The following is a 21157-nucleotide window of genomic DNA, read 5'->3' as shown; positions in this document are numbered from 1 at the left end:
TGCTGCCCAAGGGCTGGGCAGCCAGTGCGAGCACACAGCTCAGTGTCAACTGCACGGGCGCTCCTTCCCGCTGACGTTTCTGAAGATTTTTTTTTAAAAGATTTATTTATTTAGTTTGAAAGGCAGAGTTACAGAGAGGCAGAGAGAGGTCTTCCATCTGTTGGTTCACTCCCCAACTGCTGCAGCGGCCGGAGCTGCACCAGGAGCCTCCTCCGGGTCTCCCACGTGGGCGCAGGGGCCCAAGCACTTGGGCCATCTTCCACTGCTTTCCCAGGCCACAGCAGAGAGCTGGCTGGGAAGAGGAGCAGCCTGGACTAGAACCGGTGTTCCTATGGGATGCTGGCACTGCAGGTGGTGGCTTTACCCGCTCCGCCACAGCGCTGGCCCCTCCTGAAGAGACTTCATAAGCAGACTTACAGTTCCCGTTGTTGGTTCACCACCCGAGTGAATGTCAAAGTCCCGTGTGGAGACAGAGGCAGGAATCGGGGCTGCATCCTGGCCTCCAGAGGGGGCAGGGACCTCCGCATGGAGTGGGAGGCGGGGCCGCTGGGCACCACCCGCCAGGCAGAGGTGCAGCACGGTGTCACTGGTCTGGGCAGGGTGGGGGTTCCGGTCCAGGGCCAGGCTGTCTCTGCAGCTCAGACCTTGACCTGCTGCCCGCAGCTGTAGCCCTGGGCATGCCCAGCAGCTGCAGTGTTAGCCGCCCCTGGGCAGGACCCCACTCAGGTCCCAGGGCTCCTTGAGCAATGGGTGATGCCAGACGGGGCAGGCAGTGGACCCGTCCAGGCAGGGCAATGGGGAGACCACCGTGCAGAGGTCGAGGGCAGTGCATGCTCCGGGGACCAGGGCAGGTGGTCTGGCCCCTGAGGGAGGTGGAGCCTGGGGGCCCATAGGTCCTGAAGAAATTCCTGCCTCCTTTTTAAGTATTTATTTCAAAGGCAGAGTGACAGGGAAACAATGTTCCATCTGCTGGTTCACTCCCCAAACGGCCACAACAGCCAGGGCTGGGCCAGGCCAGAGCAAGGGGCTGGCTTGGGTCCCCCAGGCGGGTGCCGGGGCCCAGGGACCTGTGCCGTCTCCCGCTCTCCCGGGTGCTGCACCAGAAGCCGTGCTCACGTGGGGCGCGGTGGCCTGGCCCCTCAACTCTCACAGTAAAGCCAAGACGTCCCGGGCTGGGCTCCCTGCACCTGCCCTGCCTGGCTGACCATGAGCCTGCGCCCAGGGGGTGGGCTGAGGCCAACCTGCCCAGGGGTCCAGACTGGAGAGGAGGACCGCGCAGCCCCAACACCGGGGGACAGGACCCCAGCCCCGCGGCCGCCACCCACATCGGCCCGAGGCGTCTCAGCAGCCCCCTCACAGGTGGGAGGCGTGGCCCCTGCTTAGGCCACACCACACAACACGTGTGCACATACACGAGGGCGAAGCCGCGGGCCAGTACAGAGCAGCCCTGAGGCTGAGGCCCCGGCCTGGGGGGCTCATGAGGTGGCCGACAGCAGGTCTGTCTGCGGCTGCCCGCCGGCGGGCCCGGGCAGCTCCTCGTCCAGCTCCAGGGGGCCGTCCTCGCTGCCCGCGGTGCTGCCCGGGTCGCTCTGCTGCTTCTGCCGCCGCGTCTCCTTGTACCTCAAGGTGATGTCCCTGCGGGCAGCACAGCCACGTCACCACCCTGGGGACCGAGTCTCCACCTGCCACTCACTCCTGACAGACACCGCCCAGAGCCAATCCCAGCAGCCGGCCCCGCTGCGCTCACCGCAGGAAGAAGCGCCAGACGGTCCAGGTGAGCACCAGGACGGAGCCAAGCGTCCAGCACTGGGAGATGTAGAAGGGCAGCGACAGGGTCAGCGTGTGCGGGTCATACTTCACCACGATGAGCAGCTCCGTGGCCGTGATGGCCGCCACCAGCCAGGCCTGCTGGCCCAGCTTCCTGTGCGGCTTCCTATGGGGAGGTGACAACTGGCTGGGCGCCCCCGGCTGCCCGGCCTCACGGCTTGCTCACTGCTTGCCCCTGGCTCCCCAGCCCTGACTTCACAGGGCGTCCAGTTAGTGCATCTTGCTCACAACCACGCCCACCGGCAGCCCCAGCCAGGCCACGCCCCTCGCCCTCACAGACCACCCCCGCCTGGCCCTGCCCTCACTGGTCGTCCAGGAAGTCGTAGATCTCGCGCATGGCCACGCCGCCCACATTGACCAGGAAGACGAGGCGCAGCAGCACCAGGAAGTGCTCGGGCGGCATCCAGAGCACGAACTTCAGGTAGAAGGTGTTGAGCTCGGCCAGCAGGAACTAGGGGAGCAGAGGGTGAGCAGGCGCGCGTGCGCACCGCGGGGCGCCCGAGCGAGTGAGGGGCAGCGGCCTTACCACGAGGATGATGCCGCACACGGCCAGCCAGCGCCGCAGGCTGGATGCCGGCCTCCACTCGAAGCGCACCCAGCTGTAAGGCGTGAACTGGAAGGCGATCCGCTTCATCTTGCCCCTGGGGACCACACAGCCGGGCAGCCGGGGCAGCGGAGTGGGCCGCCCGCGCCCCCAGGAGCCCCTGCCATTCTGGGCCCCACCGTCCCCACCAGGACAGCGCCGGGGGCGATCCCGGGCCTCCAGGAGTGCACAGTCCAGTGAGCAGAAGCCCCAGGAGCCTACCTGTAGGTGGGGATGTTCCAGAGGCCCTGCCACTTGTATGTCTTTAGGGAGAGCCACTCGAGCGTCTTCATGCCGCAGTAGATGCCCAACCCATTGCACACCAGCACGTCCATGATCCACTGGGGGCAGCAAGCAGGCAGGTGGCGCCCAGGGCCCAGCAGGCCCAGAACCGCCCCCGGGGTCCCAGCAGGCCCAGAGCCGCCCCCCCCACCCCACGTGCCCACACTCACGTGGTCCCACCAGCACTCGCTGAAGTTGGGCAGCTGGTGCTCCAGGCTGTACTCCAGGAACTCGAACATGACGCTCACGATCATGCACATCCACCAGTCCCGGATCATCAGGGTCTGCAGGGCGGGGCTGTCAGCATCTGGCCAGCCCTGGGCCGGCAGGCACGCGGCGGGGGCAGCCCCCCGCCCACAGGGAGCAGCCCCCCCCCCCCCGCCCACGGGGAGCAGCCCAGAGGCCTTTGGTGGCGGGGGCAGTGTGGCAGCTGTGCCCCCAGGAGGCCACCACAAGGCCACCCACAGGGTGGGGCTGGGGCCGGGGCCGGCTCCTCCCCAAGCCTCACACAGGCAGCCCCAGGACCCACACGTGTCCGTTTGGAGGATGATGTGCTCATACCTTCAGGTACCAGCCGATGAAGTGGGCAGGAACAAAGCCGTCCAGCTTGTCCTGCAGGGACAGGCCATCCTCAGATCCTGTCCCCATCCCACCCCTGCCCTGCCCCCAGGTCAGTCAGGGCCCCTGGGACCATGAAGCCTGGTGCCTTCCAGTGGCCTGGGGCCAACTCCCACCCCCACACGCCCTCCCTGAGGGAGGCTCGGGCCGGGCCTCACCCAGATGTTGTGGAAGGGGTCGGCCGCGTTGCCGGCATCGTAGATGAGGCAGTTTCCCCCGTAGTCCCTCTCGGGCAGCGGCACCCCCAGCCTGGGGTCAACGTACTTCAGAAACTGCCGGCCGTCCTGCACGGTCTGCAAGGCAGCGCCCACGCTGAGGCCAGGACCCCACACACAGAGGCAGCCTCACGTCTGTGCCTGCGCTCATCTGGGGACCCCTGCAGAGGCTGCGCCATGGCCCCCGGGAACCAACAAGGCTTAGGGTCAGACAGGCCGAGGCAGGAGCCTGTGCTGGGACCAGCCCCGATCCCCTCCAGCACAGCCCGAGGACGCCAGGAGGTGGACATGGCGAACGCTCCGGCCCCTGAACAGCCAACAGGAGTCCTGAGCCCACGGCCCTTCTGTGGACAGAGCAGCTGCAAGCCACGGAGTTGTGTCAGGGAGAGGGAGCATGGGGGTCAGCACACAGCAGTGGACACGGCCACCACATGTGCATCTACGGATGGACATGGCCACCATGTGTGCATCTATGGATGGACACGGCCAACACGTGTATACATAGAAATGGCCACCGGCGCTGTCCTGGTGGGGACGGTGGGGCCCAGAATGGTGGGGGCTCCTGGGGGCGCGGGTGGCCCACTCCGCTGCCCCGGCTGCCCGGCTGTGTGGTCCCCAGGGGCCACCATTTCTATGTATACATATGTGTGCATCTATGGACAGACACAGCCACCACGTGTGCATCCATGGGTGGACATGGCCACCATGCGTATGCAGATGGACATGGCCAACACGCAAGCATCTGTGGTCACAGATCGGGGCCGGGCGCAGTGGTGAAGCTGCCACTAGTGACGCAGCAACTCACACAGGGGTGCAGCTCCCTGCTAACGCACCTGGGAAAGCAGTAGATGTGCTTGGGCCCCTGCACCCACGTGAGACCGCATGGAAGCTCCTGCCTTCAGCCTGGCCCAGCCCCAGCCACTGCAGCCATGAGGGGAGTGACCCAGCAGGCGGAAGACCATCTACCCTCTGACTCCACTCAGGTAAATGAATAATTAAATAACACACACACATGCACACAGCCCTGTGGAGTCACACACACACACACAGAGCCCTATGGAATATCTCTCACACACAGAGCCCTATGGAATCTCTCTCTCTCTCTCACACACACACACACACACACACAGAGCCCTATGGAATCTCTCTCTCTCTCTCTCACACACACACAGCCCTATGGAAGAATATCTCTTTCTCTCTCTCTCTCTCTCACACACACACACACACACACACACAGAGCCCTATGGAATCTCTCTCTCTCACACATACACAGAGCCCTATGGAATCTCTCTCTCTCTCTCACACTTACAGCCCTATGGAATCTCTTTCTCTCTCTCTCTCACACACACACACACACAGAGCCCTATGGAATCTCTCTCTCTCTCTCTCTCACACACACACACACACACACACAGAGCCCTATGGAATCTCTCTCTCTCACACACACACACACAGAGCCTTATGGAATCTCTCTCTCTCTCTCTCACACACACACACAGAGCCCTATGGAATCTCTCTCTCTCTCTCTCTCTCTCTCTCTCTCTCTCTCTCTCTCACACACACACACACACACACACAGAGCCCTATGGAATCTCTCTCTCTCACACACACACACACAGAGCCTTATGGAATCTCTCTCTCTCTCTCACACTTACAGCCCTATGGAATCTCTCTCTCTCTCTCTCTCTCACACACACACAGAGCCCTATGGAATCTCTCTCTCTCTCTCACACACACACACACACACAACCCTATGGAATATCTCTTTCTCTCTCTCTCTCTCACACACACACACACACACAGAGCCCTATGGAATCTCTCTCTCTCTCTCTCTCACACACACACACACACACACACAGAGCCCTATGGAATCTCTCTCTCTCACACACACACAGCCCTATGGAATATCTCTTTCTCTCTCTCTCTCTCTCTCACACACACACACACAGAGCCCTATGGAATCTCTCTCTCTCTCTCACACTTACAGCCCTATGGAATCTCTCTCTCTCTCTCTCTCACACACACACACACACACACACACAGAGCCCTATGGAATCTCTCTCTCTCTCTCTCACACACACACACACACACAGCCCTATGGAATCTCTCTCTCTCTCTCTCTCTCTCTCACACACACACACACACACACACAGAGCCCTACGGAATCTCTCTCTCTCACACACACACACACACACAGAGCCCTATGGAATTTCTCTCTCTCTCTCTCTCTCTCTCTCTCTCTCACACACACAGAGCCCTACGGAATCTCTCTCTCTCTCTCTCTCTCTCTCTCTCTCACACACACACACACACAGAGCCCTACGGAATCTCTCTCTCTCTCTCTCTCTCACACACACACCGCCCTGTGGAATCTCACACAGGCAGCGACAATCTGCTGTACCGCAGCCAGGCCCCGAACCTGTGTCTGAGATGGAACCTCAGACAACCCCACATGTGCTGCCAAGGACACGGTGGGCCTGGGACACCAACATCGCCAGTGACGACCCAGCTGCCCCTCCAACACGACCCCAGAGTCATCTCCATGCTGCAGGGGGAGGGGGCAGGGGCTGAGTGCACACGCGTGCTCCCCCGGGAGGGGGCGGGTGCTGACTGCACACATGGTGCCCGCAAGCCTGCTCAGGGGTGTGCAGTGCCCAGTGTGGAGAGAGGGTGTCGTGGGGACAGGAATGGCCTCACCGTGGCTGTGCCTCCACACACACACGGGTGAGCAGGGACGGCCCTGTCAGTGCCAGCTCCACCTGCAGCCCACCACACAGGCTGTGGGTACAGCTGTACCTGGTCCTCGGGGTCCCCCCTCAAGGCGCGCTGAGCACAGCAGAGCTGTACTGGCCGGCACTGTGGGGACAGCCCTGACCCAAGACCCACGAGGAGAGGTTCCCTGAACCCAGCCTCAGCAGGACGAGTACCAGGAAGCCAGGCACAAACCACCAACAGAAATCCCAGGGACCCTCAGCCCTGGGCTCCAGCGTGAGGCCCAGACTCCCCTCCAGTCTGGCCCTGGTCAGCTCTGTAGCCGTCAGTGGAGGTGCAGCCGGCTCTGCCCCACCCGTGCCCACGCCTAGAGCCATCTTCCCACAGGTGGGTCCAGCCCCTTCCCCTCCCTGGGTCCCCAGCTCCGCCTACCTGGAAGAGGATGAAGATGAGAAACAGCTCGTAGACCACGCTCACGCACAGCCAGAACCGCCAGTAAGCTGCAGGGGGGACGGCAGAGGCATCAGGGGGCCTGCGTGCACCCTCGGCCCCACCCCCGCAGGAGCCCCAGGAACTCCTCCCACATCCAAACCCCCGTGGGGCAGCCCCGGAGCAAGGCATGACTTGGAGCTGAGCAGTTTCTCTCCCTCTCTGGAACGTGGCCGCTTCCGGCTCTTTCCTGCCTGGCCACCGGGGGCAAGAGGCTATTTCCCTGCGTGCACAGGTCCCTGCTGACCACTCCCAACCGTGGCACCTCGGCCATGGCTCACTCTGCATGCCACGCGTCCGACAAGAATGGAATTGAACTCATATTTTCCTGGATTTAACCAGGATCAACTCCTCTCAAGTCTCCTGAGCAGCCTGGACTTCTAACGTCCATCCGGCCCTGGACTGCCCGCCACCTTGCTGAGCAGCAGGGAGCCCACAACGTTCCAGGGACAACCCAGAACCCTGCTCTATTTGGCAGGTGACTGCCCGACAGCCTTGCACAGGTGGGGACGCGGGCTGCACCTGGAGGGCAGGGAGGGCCGCATGTGAACCCTCGGTCAGTCTGGAGCCAGGTCAGGCCCGCACCTGGGAAACCTCCAAGTGTCCCCCACACACACTGCCCCGGCTGGGGAAGGCCCAGACCTCAAGGTCCTGACTTCTCCCGCGTCCTGTGGGTGTGGCAAGCGGCTGGGACATGCCCACTCCCCCTAAAAGCCCCGCACCTTTCCCACCTGCCTTGACCCCAGGACCCAACCCACCTCGACGCCCGCTTCTGGAGGAGCCACAGATGAAAACAGACGGGATTGGGAGGGCTGCGCCCCCTCCGCCGGCCTCGCTGGGGGCTGCAGCCACTTCGAGCTTCCAGACAGGTGAGCGGACACCTTGTGTGCTCCCAGCAGGCCCAGATTCCCCCCGGCCTACCTCCCTGTCCCTGTCCCGAGTGCCTGGTGGCCTGAGTCCCCTGCCAGGTGACTGCAGCAGCTGTCAGAGTGGAGACGCCTGGGCGCTCTGGACAGCCGCCAGCATTAACCAGACTGGCAGGGGGCAGGGGCTGTGGCCCACAAACCACTGAGATCGACACATTACTGGGCTCAACACAGAGACCCTCACCACGAGGAGGGCGCAGGCGTGCGGGTCAGAAGCCTCCAGACAGGTGGCCCAGAGCTCGAGCTCCCAGACCAGAAAAAGCCGAGCGTCTCGGTGCCCCTCAGGAAGGGGCTCGTCCCCCCCCACCAGCAGGACAGACGCTCGACTGCGCCCAGGCCCTGTGCAGGCACAGCTGCTCCTGAACCCGCTGTCTCCTTCCCCACTGCCCCGATCTCCAGGCAGCTCACCCGGCAGCCTCCCAGCGGGCAGGCTCTCCCCCCTGTGTCACGGGCAGGACGGGCCTGCGGCACCTCTGTCCCCAGGCCGTTTCAGCAGCAACTCCTCAGCTGAGCACACAAGTCCACCACAGCCTAACCAACCACGCCAGAGCCGCAGCCGTACACACACCCGCACGGTACAGGTGGGTGCCTCACCCCAGACCTCACAATAACTAAGAGAGCCAGACACCCCGGGGCCAGTGTCACGGTGCAGCTGGTGAGGCTGCGGCCTGGGGCTTGGCATCCCGTATCCGAGGGCTGGTTCCAGTGCTGGCTGCTCTGCCTGGGAGGCACAGGCGATGCCAGCCACGTGGGAGACCTGCATGGACAGCTCCTGGCCCCTGGCTCTGGCCTGGCCCAGCCCGGGTGTTGAGGGCATCTGGGAGCAAACTGGCCGATGAAGAACTGTTGCTCACTCTCTCCTCTCCCTCAACGACTTTCAAAAATAAAAGCAAACCCAGAGGCCAAGCACTTGTGACCCTACAATGAAAGCTGTGATATAAAACCACACACACAGTATGACTCCCATTTCTTGAGGCTATCTGAATATGCAAACACCCCCAAACCTAACGGCGGCTACTCTGTATGGGGGGCTGTGTTTAAACATGACTGAGACAGGAGAGAAAGACCCCCCAGTGCCCGAGCCGGGGCTGCCTGTGCCTGCCCTCCAGGGGGTTGGGGGCCACAGGCTTGGGGTGGTGGGTGGGCCGGCACCAGGGAGGACAGGAGCCCCACGTCTGGGCCCCCGGCCGGGGGCAGGGAAAGGACACAGGCCCGCAGCATAGACAGGGCGGCCTGAGCACGGGGGAGGAGCAGCAGGTTACCTGGATGAGGTCTGGAAAATGGCCCGTCTTTAGCTTGTGTGACTCCAAAACATAAGAAAACCAAAATACTGGCCACAACACCTCTGCAAATAAAGAACAAACAGCCCTCAGTGTGCGCAAACATCTGCCGGGCGGGAAGCAGGAGTGCGGGACCCCGGGACACCCAGTGGGGGAGGAGCCCCGGCCGAGGGCAGAGCAGGCCTCAGTGGGGCCGACCCACGGTCCTGCACCCAGCAGCCTGGTCTGAGCTGTCAGGAGGAGGCCGGGGGTCCTCGGCCATCAGATGCAGGCTAAGCATGAACACTGCCAGGGGAGAGCGAGGGTTGGGGACCTGGGCCAGGTGCACTGACCCCGGCTGAGCATTCTGGGAGCAGCAGCCCTAGCTGGTGGCAGGCAGCTAGCCCTGCCCCAGGTCTCAGGTGCTAAGGGCAGGAGACTGGAGCAGCCGCCAGCTGTGGTGGGAGGGCCTAACCCTGTGCAGGAAGACAGCTGAGCACACCACGCCCAGTCACGGTGCAGAGTAGGAGGACCACGCCCTGAGCAGAGGCCAGTGAGCTGGGGCTGTCACACGTGCCTGCAGAACCAGACTGCAATGGCGCCAGAGCCGGGCGGGGAGCAGATCTTCAGTTCTGGGGCGTCTACACCTGCAGGACAGTGGTCTACACCCAGACAGTGCAGAGTCTACACCTGCAGGACAGCGCAGGTCTACATCCCAACAGCACAGGGTCTATACCCGCAGGGCACCACAGGTCCACACCCGCAGGGCAGCCTGGGTCTACACCTGCGGGATAGCACAGGTCCACACCTGCAGGGCAGCACAGGTCTACACCCATGGGACAGCTTGGGTCTATACCCGCGGGATAGCACAGGTCTACACCCAAGGGACTGCCTGGGTCTACACCCGCGGGATAGCACAGGTCTACACCCATGGGACAGCGCAAGTCCACACCTGCAGGGCAGCACAGGTCTACACCCACGGGACAGCCTGGGTCTACACCCACAGGGCAGCACAGGGTCCACACCTGCAGGACAGTGCAGGTCTACACCCACAGGACAGCACAGGTCTACACCCACAGGACAGCCTGGGTCTACACCCATGGGACAGCGCAGGTCCACACCTGTGGGGCAGCACAGGTCTACACCCACAGGACAGCCTGGGTCTACACCCACAGGGCAGCACAGGGTCCACACCTGCAGGACAGTGCAGGTCTACACCCACAGGACAGCACAGGTCTACACCCACAGGACAGCCTGGGTCTATACCTGCAGGACAGCCTCGGTCTACACCCATGGGACAGCGCAGGTCCACACCTGCGGGGCAGCACAGGTCTACACCCACGGGACAGCCTGGGTCTATACCCGTGGGATAGCACAGGTCTACACCCATGGGACAGCCTGGGTCTACACCCGCAGGATAGCACAGGTCTACACCCATGGGACAGTGCAAGTCCATACCTGCAGGGCAGCACAGGTCTACACCCATGGGACAGCCTGGGTCTACACCCGCAGGATAGCACAGGTCTACACCCATGGGACAGCGCAGGTCCACACCTGCAGGGCAGCACAGATCTACATCCACAGGACAGCCTGGGTCTACACCCACAGGGCAGCACAGGGTCCACACCTGCAGGACAGTGCAGGTCTACACCCGCAGGACAGCACAGGTCTACACCCACGGGACAGCCTGGGTCTACACCCACAGGACAGCCTGGGTCTACACCCGCAGGACAGCACAGTGCCACAGCTGTGCATGACTGTTGCCAATGTCCAGACTCCACACTCGACTCAGTTGCCGTCCCCACAGTGCTGCTCTTCTGTCCTGGGACCCTGTCCAGGGTGCTGGCGGCTGCAGGGCACCTCTCAGCTGAGCCGCAGATGCGTCTCTCCGGGATGGGCTGGGGTGTCAGGAGGGGCCCCCAGAACGCACCCTGGACTTGGGTTCTGCTTGGAGCCCTGGCCGTCCTGGGCAGCCGTCGCTCCCAGCCCGAGGGGACCCTCCGACTCGGGCGCCACGTGCCTGGACCAGGAGCTGCCCATGGGAGAACTTGGGCACCGGCACTGGCTGTGCTCCTTGTTTGGCTCTTGGGGAACAAGATCCCCGTGCCCCTGCCACACGCATGTGCTGTGTGTGAACGTATACAATTGCCCTCGGTACCCACACAGACGGCCCAGAGCTCCCAGACACCAAAACCCAGGGGTGCTCAAGCCTTCCTACACCACGGTGCACATGACCGGGCCCCGACAGCGTGAGCGCTGGGGGAACAGCGGCCACCCCACGCTGCCTGGGGAGCCATGAGCAGCAAGGTCCCTGAGGCTCAGCCCCCCCACTCAACTGCCGAGTCCTACCAGAACCGGACGACACCGACGTCCAGCCACAGGACTGTGTCTGTGGAGCTGAATGCGAGCTCTTACCGGGCCTGCAGGTGGTCTGGAGCCCTGGACCAATGGCAGGACATGGGCGTCTGCCAGCCCAGCAGCGCTCACTTTCTGCCCGTGGGCCCCACCTGCCCAGCACCCCCCAGTGCCCCTAGGGGCCAGGCTCTCCTATCACAACTGGCCTGCCCTCCAGGGTCCCAGCCTCTTAAATTTTTTTTTTTTTTATTTGACAGGTAGTTTAGATAGTGAGAGAGAGACAGACAGAGAGAAAGGTCTTCCCTCCGTTGGTTCACTCCCCAAATGGCCGCCACGGCCGGTGCTGTGCCGATCTGAAGCCAGGAGCCAGGAGCTTCTTCCTGGTCTCCCATGTGGGTGCAGGGGCCCACGCACTTGGGCCATCCTCCACTGCTCTCCTGGGCCACAGCAGAGAGCTGGACTGTAAGAGGAGCAACCGGGACTAGAACCTGGCACTCATATGGGATACTGGCACCACAGGCGGAGGATTAACCAAGTGAGCCACGGCGCCAGTCCCCCAGCCTCTTAAATTTTTAAAAACAATTTATTTGGAAATCAGAGTAACAGAGAGAGGAAGAGACAGAGACAGAGAGAGGTCTTCCGTCAGCTGGCACACTCCCCAAATGGTTGCAACAGCCAGAGCAGCTTCCTCTGGGTCTCCCCCATGGGTGCAGAGGCCCAAGCACCTAGGCCATCCTCCACTACTTTCCCACATAACATTGGCAGGGAGCTGGATCAGAATTGGAGCACCCGGGTCTCGAACCAGTGGCCGTCTCAGATACCAGCATTGTAGGCGGCAGCTTAGCCCACTGCACCACAGTGCCAGCTGAGTTGGTTTCTAAATTTGTGCACAGTAAGGTCTGCACCGTGCTGACCAGTCCTACGTTCTGTATCAGCAGTGGCCTCACCATCCACCTCTTCACCCTCCCAGTCCTGCACACCACGGATCCTTTCCCTGAACGCCACGGAGCTGGGGACGTCCTAGAGGGGGCACGGAGGACTCGCTGCCCCTCCACGGCTGACGGCTCACGTCCTCCTGTCACCCAGGAATGCCCGTGGTCCACTCACAGAGGACGCTTCTAACTGCTCTGCACGCTCCCACGCAGCGGTCTGGGTAGGCCTGTGTTTCGTTCCTCCAGACACACACTCAGGAGTGTGACTGCAGGGTTCCCCGGTTCTGTATGGAGCCGCCGGACTGGCTCCCATCCCAGACAGCATGGCCGCTGTGGGTTCTGAAGCTGCTGGCCGCAGCGCGATGCGTCCGTCTCGGCTGTTTCTTGCCACAGAGCCAGGGCTTCTCGCTTGTGTCTCACATGTGCTTTCCCAGTCTGTGGCTGACACCTCGCTCTAACCCAGAAACTCCCAGGGTGCACCTCACCTTCGGCCCACCCGTAGCTTGCTCTGAAGAGGTCTCGGGAGCACAGTGTCGAGCCCGATGTGGTCTAGGCCGGCCAGGACCTTGGCACGTCGCCCTCTCCCTGCTGGGCCTCTGCTCTGTCCACTGCCCCACTGTGCTCCTCTGGACACCAGAACACACGTGCCACGAGTATGCAAATGAGCACCAGTCAGGACCCAGCTGCTCCCCCAGTGCCCCTGGGAAGGCAGCCTGGGCACCTGGGAGACCCAGTGAGTCCAGGCTCCTGGCTTCGGCCTGGCCCAGTCCCGGCCACTGAGGCCATTTGGGGAGTGACCCAGTGGACGGGAGATTCTCTGTCTCTGCCAACTCTGCCTTTCAAGTTAGTTAATTAAAAAACAAACATGGAGATCTTGCCCAGGCGCCCACAAACAGATCAACCCCGGCATCCCACGGCACATGGCACAGGGCAGTGTCTCCACCAGGTGGCGGCACACTGTATCGGGAGAATACATCCCAAGAACAACGCCAAACCTGGCCCTTCAAGTGACACGGCCACAGCTCCACCCAGGAGCCCAAGGAGCCCTTTCACAACACACACATGGGCTGCCTTCAATGAGGGTGACTCCCACGCTCTCCCAACCGGGAAGCCTGCCCCAAGGGCATTGGACACCCCGCTGGCAGGCGGCGCCCAGGGCACCGTGCAGATGGCCCGGCTGTGCCGAGTCAGGCTCCTGCTGGGAACTGTGGGAGTTCAGCCCCTGGCAGAGACAGCGACAGCAAGGCCACGTGGTGCGGGCTCCAGGCGCCTGCCGTGGAATCCCAGGGCCCAGGGGGCCGGGTGCGTGAGGAGCGTGAGGCGTCCAGAGTCCCCCAGTGCAGAGCCTCAGGGCAGAACTGGACCCAGGGCACTGGAATGGCGCTGCCCAGTACGGATGTCCAGCCGTGGCAGGGGAGGGAGCAGGAAGGCCTCCTCTCTGTTCGGGGGGAGGTGGTGGTGGTGATGGTCCAGGGCAGGATGAAGGGAGCAGGGCTCACAGCTGCTGCTCCTGAAGCTTGGGGGTGAGCCAGGGCCCCTCTGGGTCTGGGTCACCCATGTGGACAGCAGGACTCGGGCCTGGAGGACAGGCCCAGGGTGGTAAGACCCTGGGTTACCGAGCTGGGGACCCCACTCCTCTCCACAATGGCTCTCACCCAGGGATGCAAAGCCTTGGCCTACTCCTGGCTGCTGAGCCGTGGCCACGATCTGCCCTCAGCCTCTCCGGACTCTCGAGACCCCGGTGCCAACCAGCAGGCATGTGGAAAGGGCCAAGTCCCACTCAGAACCCCTCCAGGCCAGCTGAGGAGGCGTGGGGCCTGCGGGGCCTACAGGGCCAAGCGCAGGGAGGCGCTGGCCTGCGTCAGCAGGTCTGGATCCAGCTTGCTCTGGATGGAGCAGACCCAACAAAGCTGCCGGCAAAAGCCAGCAGGAACCTGGGGGGGGGGGGGGGGGGGGAGGGAGCGAGTCCCTGGCTGCGCAAGCCAGGGCAGAGCTGTGGGCTCCTGGGGAAGCAGCTACACTCTGGTCTGGGACTCCAACAGCAACTTCCAGCCAGAAACCCTGCTCACGGGCACTGCTGTGGGGCTGTAAAGATCCACGGTGAGCGGCCGGCGCCGTGGCTCAGTAGGCTAATCCTCCGCCTTGCGGCGCCGGCACACCGGGTTCTAGTCCCAGTCGGGGCACCGATCCTGTCCCGGTTGCCCCTCTTCCAGGCCAGCTCTCTGCTGTGGCCAGGGAGTGCAGTGGAGGATGGCCCAAGTGCTTGGGCCCTGCACCCCATGGGAGACCAGGAGAAGCACCTGGCTCCTGCCATCAGATCAGCGCGGTGCGCCGGCCGCAGCGCGCTACCGCGGCGGCCATTGGAGGGTGAACCAACGGCAAAGGAAGACCTTTCTCTCTGTCTCTCTCACTGTCCACTCTGCCTGTCAAAAATTAAAAAAAAAAAAAGAAAAGAAAAGAAAAAGATCCACGGTGAGACGTCTGTGCCCGACTTGAAGAGTCGACGCCGACGGCGGTGCCACAGCCTCCCCCGGTCCCACCATGTCTCACCCGTCACCTGTGTGCAGCCGACGCTGGTGTCACAGCCACCCCACGGCCCCCATGGTGTTCACACCCACCCACCCGTCACCTGTGTGCAGCGCTGACGCCGACAGTGGTGTCACAGCCGCCCCATGGCCCCCACGGTTTTCACACCCACCCGCCCGTCACACCAGGACCCTCGGTGTTCACGCCCACCTGCCCGTCACCTGTGTCATCCTCAGGGCACACACCACGGCCCCCACGGTGTTCATGCCCACCCACCCGTCACTCCACGGCCCCCACAGTGTTCACACCCACCCGCCCGTCACACCACGGCCCCCACGGTGTTCACGCCCACCCGCCCATCACACCAGGACCCTTGGTGTTCACGCCCACCGGCCCGTCACCTGTCTCACCATCAGGGCACACACCACGGCCCCCACGGTGTTCACACCCACCCGCCCGTCACCTGTCTCACCATCAGGGCACACACCACGGCCCCCACGGTGTTCACACCCACCCGCCCGTCACCTGTCTCACCATCAGGGCACACACCACGGCCCCCACAGTGTTCACACCCACCCGCCCGTCACCTGTCTCACCATCAGGGCACACACCACGGCCCCCACAGTGTTCACACCCACCTGTCACCTGTGTCACCGTCAGGGCACACACCACGGCCCCCACGGTGTTCACACCCACCCGCCCGTCACACCAGGACCCTTGGTGGACGAGGCTGCTGCGACAGCAGAGCATCTGTGAACCCCAGGTCCCAAGCAGAACAGGCCCTGCCTCCCCCACGCCCCACCCCCGTGCGGTCTCCAGGGCCCTGGGCCCCTCCCTCAGAGCAAGCAGGGCCAAGAGGGTACAGCTGACCTTGCCGGCCAGAAGCTGCCCAGGTGGACATCCAGGCCCAGAGGGCAGAAGAGCCAGTTTGTCCCATGCAGGGAACTGCGGGCAGGGGAACGGCTCCAGCATAGCCACACACACACCTCACACACGCCACACACAAAATCCACACCTCACCCACTACACAAAACATATACACCTCACAAAATACACACACCTCACCCATCACACACACAAAATACACACACCTCACACCATACATGTCACACACAAACACAGCCCACACATATGCCACACACCACACACACCAACACAAAATACCCACATCTCACACACCACAAAATACACCACATACAAAATCCACACAGCTCACACACACCGCACAAAATCCACACACTTCACACACAAACCCACACCATACTTACCACAAAATACATCACACATACCACACAAAATACACATACTACATACATGCCACACACAAAATACACACACCTCACACACAAAATGCACACACTTCACACATACCACCCAAAATACACACCTCACCCAAAATACACCTCACATGCCACACAGGAAATACACATACCATACACATACCACACACAGAATACACACATCTCACACACAAAATACACAAACCTTATGCATGCCACACAAAATATAATACACACACCTCACACATGCCCCCCACAAAAAACACACCTCACACAAAATACACATGCCACACACAATACACACACACCATACACATAATACACATTCAAAATACTCACCACACACAAAATACAGGCCACATGCATACACCTTACATACAATACACATATCACCCATGCCACAGACAAAATATACACCACACACAAAACACACCCACCACATCTATACAATACACATATCACACAACACACACACGAAATACATATATCTCACTTAACACACACCCCATCCATGCCACATAGAAAATATACCACAAATTACACACCTATAAACACACCCCATTCATGCCACAAATGAAAGACAGCATACACCTCATACAAAATACTGCACACCTACATAACACCCACAACACACATATACACACATCACACACAGCTCATACATCACACACACCACATATACCACACACAGTTCACATATATCACACACACCACATATACCACACACAGTTCACATATATCACACACACCACACACAGCTCATATACATCACACACACACTCCACATACATCACACATGGCTGGCCCTTGGCTCCAGACCTGCAGGACTCACGGACAGTGCTGGGGCCTCCCAGGGCTCAGGACACAGCCCTGTAGGGACAGGACAGCTGTGTCCTCGTCAACCAATGTGGAGGCACCACTGGGGACCACATGGAGCCAGGTCAGAGGCCACGGGGAGACGCTCGGCCCAGGCGAGGGCGGCACTGGCACTCACCTCTTGGTGTTGTAGGCTGTGTCCTGGGGTGTCTCTTCCAGGAGAGTCACGTAGCCAAGTGCACAGGTGAGGATGAACAGCACGGTGAGGGTGTGTGCACGCCTGCAACCCAAGCACACAGCCAGGTCAGTGTGGACTACACAGCCGGCGCCTCACACACGTGGGGACCCCTGACTCAGCCCTGGCCGGGAGGCTCCTGAACGAGGCCTCCGCACACACCACCTAGGGGGCGGGGACACGCTTGGAGGGCAAAGGGCCCTGGGTCCCGGGAGAGCCCCAGCACGACAGCTGGACTCCCCGAGGGCGATGTCTGGGGCCTGGGCTGTGCCCCGTGTCACCCAAGGGTCCTGATGTCCGCAGTGAGGACGAGGCCCAGTGATGGTGGCTGTGAGGGAGCCCGAGCAGGCCTGTGGGGAGGAGGCTCCTGTGCCGAGGCCCCACCCCGGCCATGAGACAGGGCCTCTCCAGAAGGCACACTGTCCTCAGGGAGGGGCCAGATGAGGGTGCTCTGGGCCCCTGCCCCAGGGAGGGCACGGCATTAACAGGATCCCCATGAGACCCCATGGAGCCCCAGCAGGAGGGAGGACATGGGGTTAACAAGGACCCCCGTGAGACCCCATGGAGCCCCAGCAGGAGGGAGGGCATGGGGGTTAACAGGGCCCCCGTGGGACCCCCAGCAGGAGGGAGGGCATGGGGGTTAACGGGGCCCCCGTGGGACCCCCAGCAGGAGGGAGGGCATGGGGGTTAACGGGGCCCCCGTGGGAACCCCAGCAGGAGGGAGGACATGGGGTTAACGGGGCCCCCGTGGGACCCCCAGCAGGAGGGAGGGCATGGGGGTTAACGGGGCCCCCGTGGGAACCCCAGCAGGAGGGAGGACATGGGGTTAACGGGGCCCCCGTGGGACCCCCAGCAGGAGGGAGGGCATGGGGGTTAACGGGGCCCCCGTGGGAACCCCAGCAGGAGGGAGGACATGGGGTTAACGGGGCCCCCGTGGGACCCCCAGCAGGAGGGAGGGCATGGGGGTTAACGGGGCCCCCGTGGGAACCCCAGCAGGAGGGAGGACATGGGGTTAACGGGGCCCCCGTGGGACCCCCAGCAGGAGGGAGGGCATGGGGGTTAATGGGGCCCCCAGCAGGAGGGAGGACATGGGGGTTAACGGGGCCCCCAGCAGGAGGGAGGATATGGGGGTTAACGGGGCCCCCGTGGGACCCCCAGCAGGAGGGAGGGCATGGGGGTTAACGGGGCCCCCGTGGGACCCCCAGCAGGAGGGAGGACATGGGGGTTAACGGGGCCCCCAGCAGGAGGGAGGACATGGGGGTTAACGGGGCCCCCGTGGGACCCCCAGCAGGAGGGAGGGCATGGGGGTTAACGGGGCCCCCGTGGGACCCCCAGCAGGAGGGAGGACATGGGGTTAACGGGGCCCCCGGGCCTCCTGCCTGAGTGGCTCCTGCAGTGCCTGCCAGAAAGCAGGGGCAGGACAGAGCCCCAGGCTAAGGGAGGGTGAGGGACACAGGACAGGCACCTTCCCCACACCAACCCTGCCTGAGCGGAGATGAGGGGTGACAGGCCGATACCTCCCCTGCGTGTCCACCAGGGGCAGGGTGGCAGTGGGGACACCACACTAGGGGGCTTCCAGCAGCACCCAGTCCAGCGGGGCTCAAATCACAGCCCCATCAGCGACCTGAGCTAAGAAGAAACCGTGAACAGCTTCTCCCCAAGTCCTTTCTGCAACACTTTCCAAACACAGCCCAAGGGCACACGTGTGCAGCAGGGCATGGCCGGGGCCCACACGCTAGCGTGTTAGTAACAGGGCACGGCCGGGGCCCACACGCATGTAACAGGTACCCCTTGAGGCAGACGGCCTTGCCCTTCCCAGGACACTGGATCCCGGGAGGCCTCTCCTCCCCGTCGGGTGGCCTGAGCAGACCCCAGACAGGCTCAGGCCAGGGCTGCTGGAAGTCCCAGACTCAGGCCACCCAACGGGGGAGAGGCGTGAAGATGCTGGCCCCTGCCACCAGGAGGCACGCCCTGCCAAGTGGGCACCAGGGCAGCCCTGCCAAGACCCCTGGAGGGAGGCCAAGTCAAGGACAGGCCTGGAAGGGGCTGGAGGCCGGGTCACCTGCTGACCAGCACGGGCCAAGGGCGCCACCGTCCCCTGCAGCCCCGGGCGTCACTCAGTCTGGACGTGAAACCCCGCGGTGAGCCCTGCCCTCCAGCCACTGGGCCTGCTGGCCAGAGGCAGCCCCCAGCCCCCTCGCCCAGTCTTAGAGCAAGGTTTCAGACGGTGCGCTTGCCTCTGGGGACTGTGGCGCCTGTGTGATGCCTTCTCAGGTGGGGCTGCACCTGGACCTCCTGCACCACTCCTAAGCACCTGACAGCCGCTGGGAGCCCGGCTCCTGGAGGGGAGGCTTGGGGGCCCAGCCACTCGCAGGAGGCAGGCCCCACCTGCCGTGGGGAGACCCGACGCCCCTCGAGATGCAACGGGCCTGCTCCCTGCTCCCCACTGGGTGTGGGGGGCCCGAGCCACCCAGCCGCGAGACCCCCGACGGGGCCCCAGGCCCTGCAGTCCCACAACGCCTCACAGGCAGTCGTCCAGGGCTGCGGCTCCCTGCATGCGGAGACCCCAGCACCCCCGGGCACGGGCGCTAACCCTGGGCAGAGCGTGCCGCTCTCAGTGCCCCTCTGGGCCTCCACCAGGACCCAGCTTCTGTGCCCTCTCCTGAGGACCCGGTGGGGGCCCCGACACACACCTAGAACCCACCTAGGACAGGCCTGTCTCTCAGGGCCACGCCCCCACCCCCGCCACTCAGGCACAGGCTCCCCACTGGTAACCAGGGAGGCAAGCCCTGCGGCGGCGGCTTCCCCCGCGCCCCTAGCCCCTTCCCTGCGTCCCCAGCCCCCTGTCTGGGGGCAGCTTCCAGGCTCGCCCGCGCCGGCTGTCCGCCTGTCCCCGCTTCCCATGGGCGCCGGCGCCGCGCCCACCCCCGGGTCCCAGACTCCCTCGCAGGCCCACGTGTCCTCAGCGGGACAGGCCAAGGCCCCGGTCCCCAATGCCGCGCTCTGGTCGAGGGGTCCCGTCCCACACAAGGCAGCAAAGCCCAGGGTCAGCCCAAGGTCGCAGCGCCAGCCCGAGCCCGGCCGGCGCTGCTGACCTGGGCACTCGGCCACTGCCCCGCCGCCGCCCCCACGGAAAGCCGAGGAGGGCGGCCTGACCCCGGGGCTGGGGCCGCGCTGAGCCGGAGAACCGGAGGCGCGGAGGCCGCTGGGCTGCAGGCGCCCCGCCGGCCGGGAGCGGGGCCGCCACGGAGCGCGCCGGCGAGGTCCGAGGCGGCCCGGGAGCCCAGACCCCCGGGGCAGGGCGCCCCCTCCGCCAGCCGCGACGCGGGGACCCCGCCGGGCGCCCCCGGCCCTCACCAGAAGAAGGTGTTGGTGCCGTCGTCGTACACCTCCGACTCGGTGCTGCGGCGGCCGTCGCCCGGCCCCGGGGCTCGGCCGGCCGGCGGCTCCTCGAGCGAGGCCTTCCCCACGGGCGCCGGGGACCCCGGCCGCGACCCCCCGGCGCCCCTGCGCTCGCCCCTCCGCATGGCGCCGCGGCGCGGCCGCTGCTCCGGCTCCTCGGCCCCGCGCGCCCGCGGTCCCCGGCGCGAGCTCGGCGGCGCGGGAGGCGGGCGGCGCGGCCAGGGGTCGCGCAGCCGGCGCGGCGGGGTCCCAGCAGCGCCGCGGGGCCTTGTGGGAGTCGTAGTCCGCGCCCGCCCGGGGCATGCTGGGCCCGCCGTGCGACGTCACGGCGGCGGCCGCGGAGGCTGCCGGGAAGGACGCCGCGGGTCGCTAGGTGACGGGCGGCGGTGCGGGCCGAGTTGGTGGGCCGCAGGTTCGAGCGCAGACCCAGCCCCGCAGCCCGGAGAGACCCGGGCTGGACAGTGAGGGCAGCGGCCGGGACGGGCTGGGGGCCGCACCCCGCCCCTGTCCCCGCGTGGAGTCCCTCCCGGCGCAGCGGCGCGCGCTTTCTGCTCTCTGCGTTTGTCAAATAAGCTAAAAAAAATACTCTAAAAAAGAAATGGAGTTAAAAAATACATTTTTGTTCCAAAAAATCGGAACCCGTAGGTTTTTTTTTTTTTTTTTTAACATTGATTCATTTGAAAGGTAGGTTTAGAGAGAG

At 63.5% G+C, this 21157-nt stretch overlaps 1 protein-coding gene across 1 annotated transcript; it reads right to left on the bottom strand.

Moving 5' to 3' along the window:
* Positions 1 to 114: 114 nt before the first annotated feature.
* Positions 115 to 20582, bottom strand: PTDSS2 (phosphatidylserine synthase 2). Its single transcript, XM_062195586.1, has 12 exons — positions 20413 to 20582; positions 16999 to 17100; positions 8915 to 8997; positions 6670 to 6737; positions 3469 to 3603; positions 3254 to 3304; positions 2863 to 2976; positions 2633 to 2751; positions 2354 to 2468; positions 2133 to 2278; positions 1748 to 1933; positions 115 to 1635 (listed from the first exon to the last, which is right to left on the bottom strand). The coding sequence occupies exons 1-12, from the start codon at positions 20580 to 20582 to the stop codon at positions 1476 to 1478; spliced, it is 1449 nt and encodes a 482-aa protein (XP_062051570.1). The 3' UTR covers positions 115 to 1475.
* Positions 20583 to 21157: the final 575 nt, after the last annotated feature.

Source organism: Lepus europaeus, chromosome 7, assembly GCF_033115175.1.
Source record: "Lepus europaeus isolate LE1 chromosome 7, mLepTim1.pri, whole genome shotgun sequence".
Taxonomy (NCBI): Eukaryota; Metazoa; Chordata; class Mammalia; order Lagomorpha; family Leporidae; genus Lepus; species Lepus europaeus.
The sequence above is the reverse complement of the archived record's forward strand: the minus strand, read 5'-3'. Positions and strand labels throughout refer to the sequence as shown.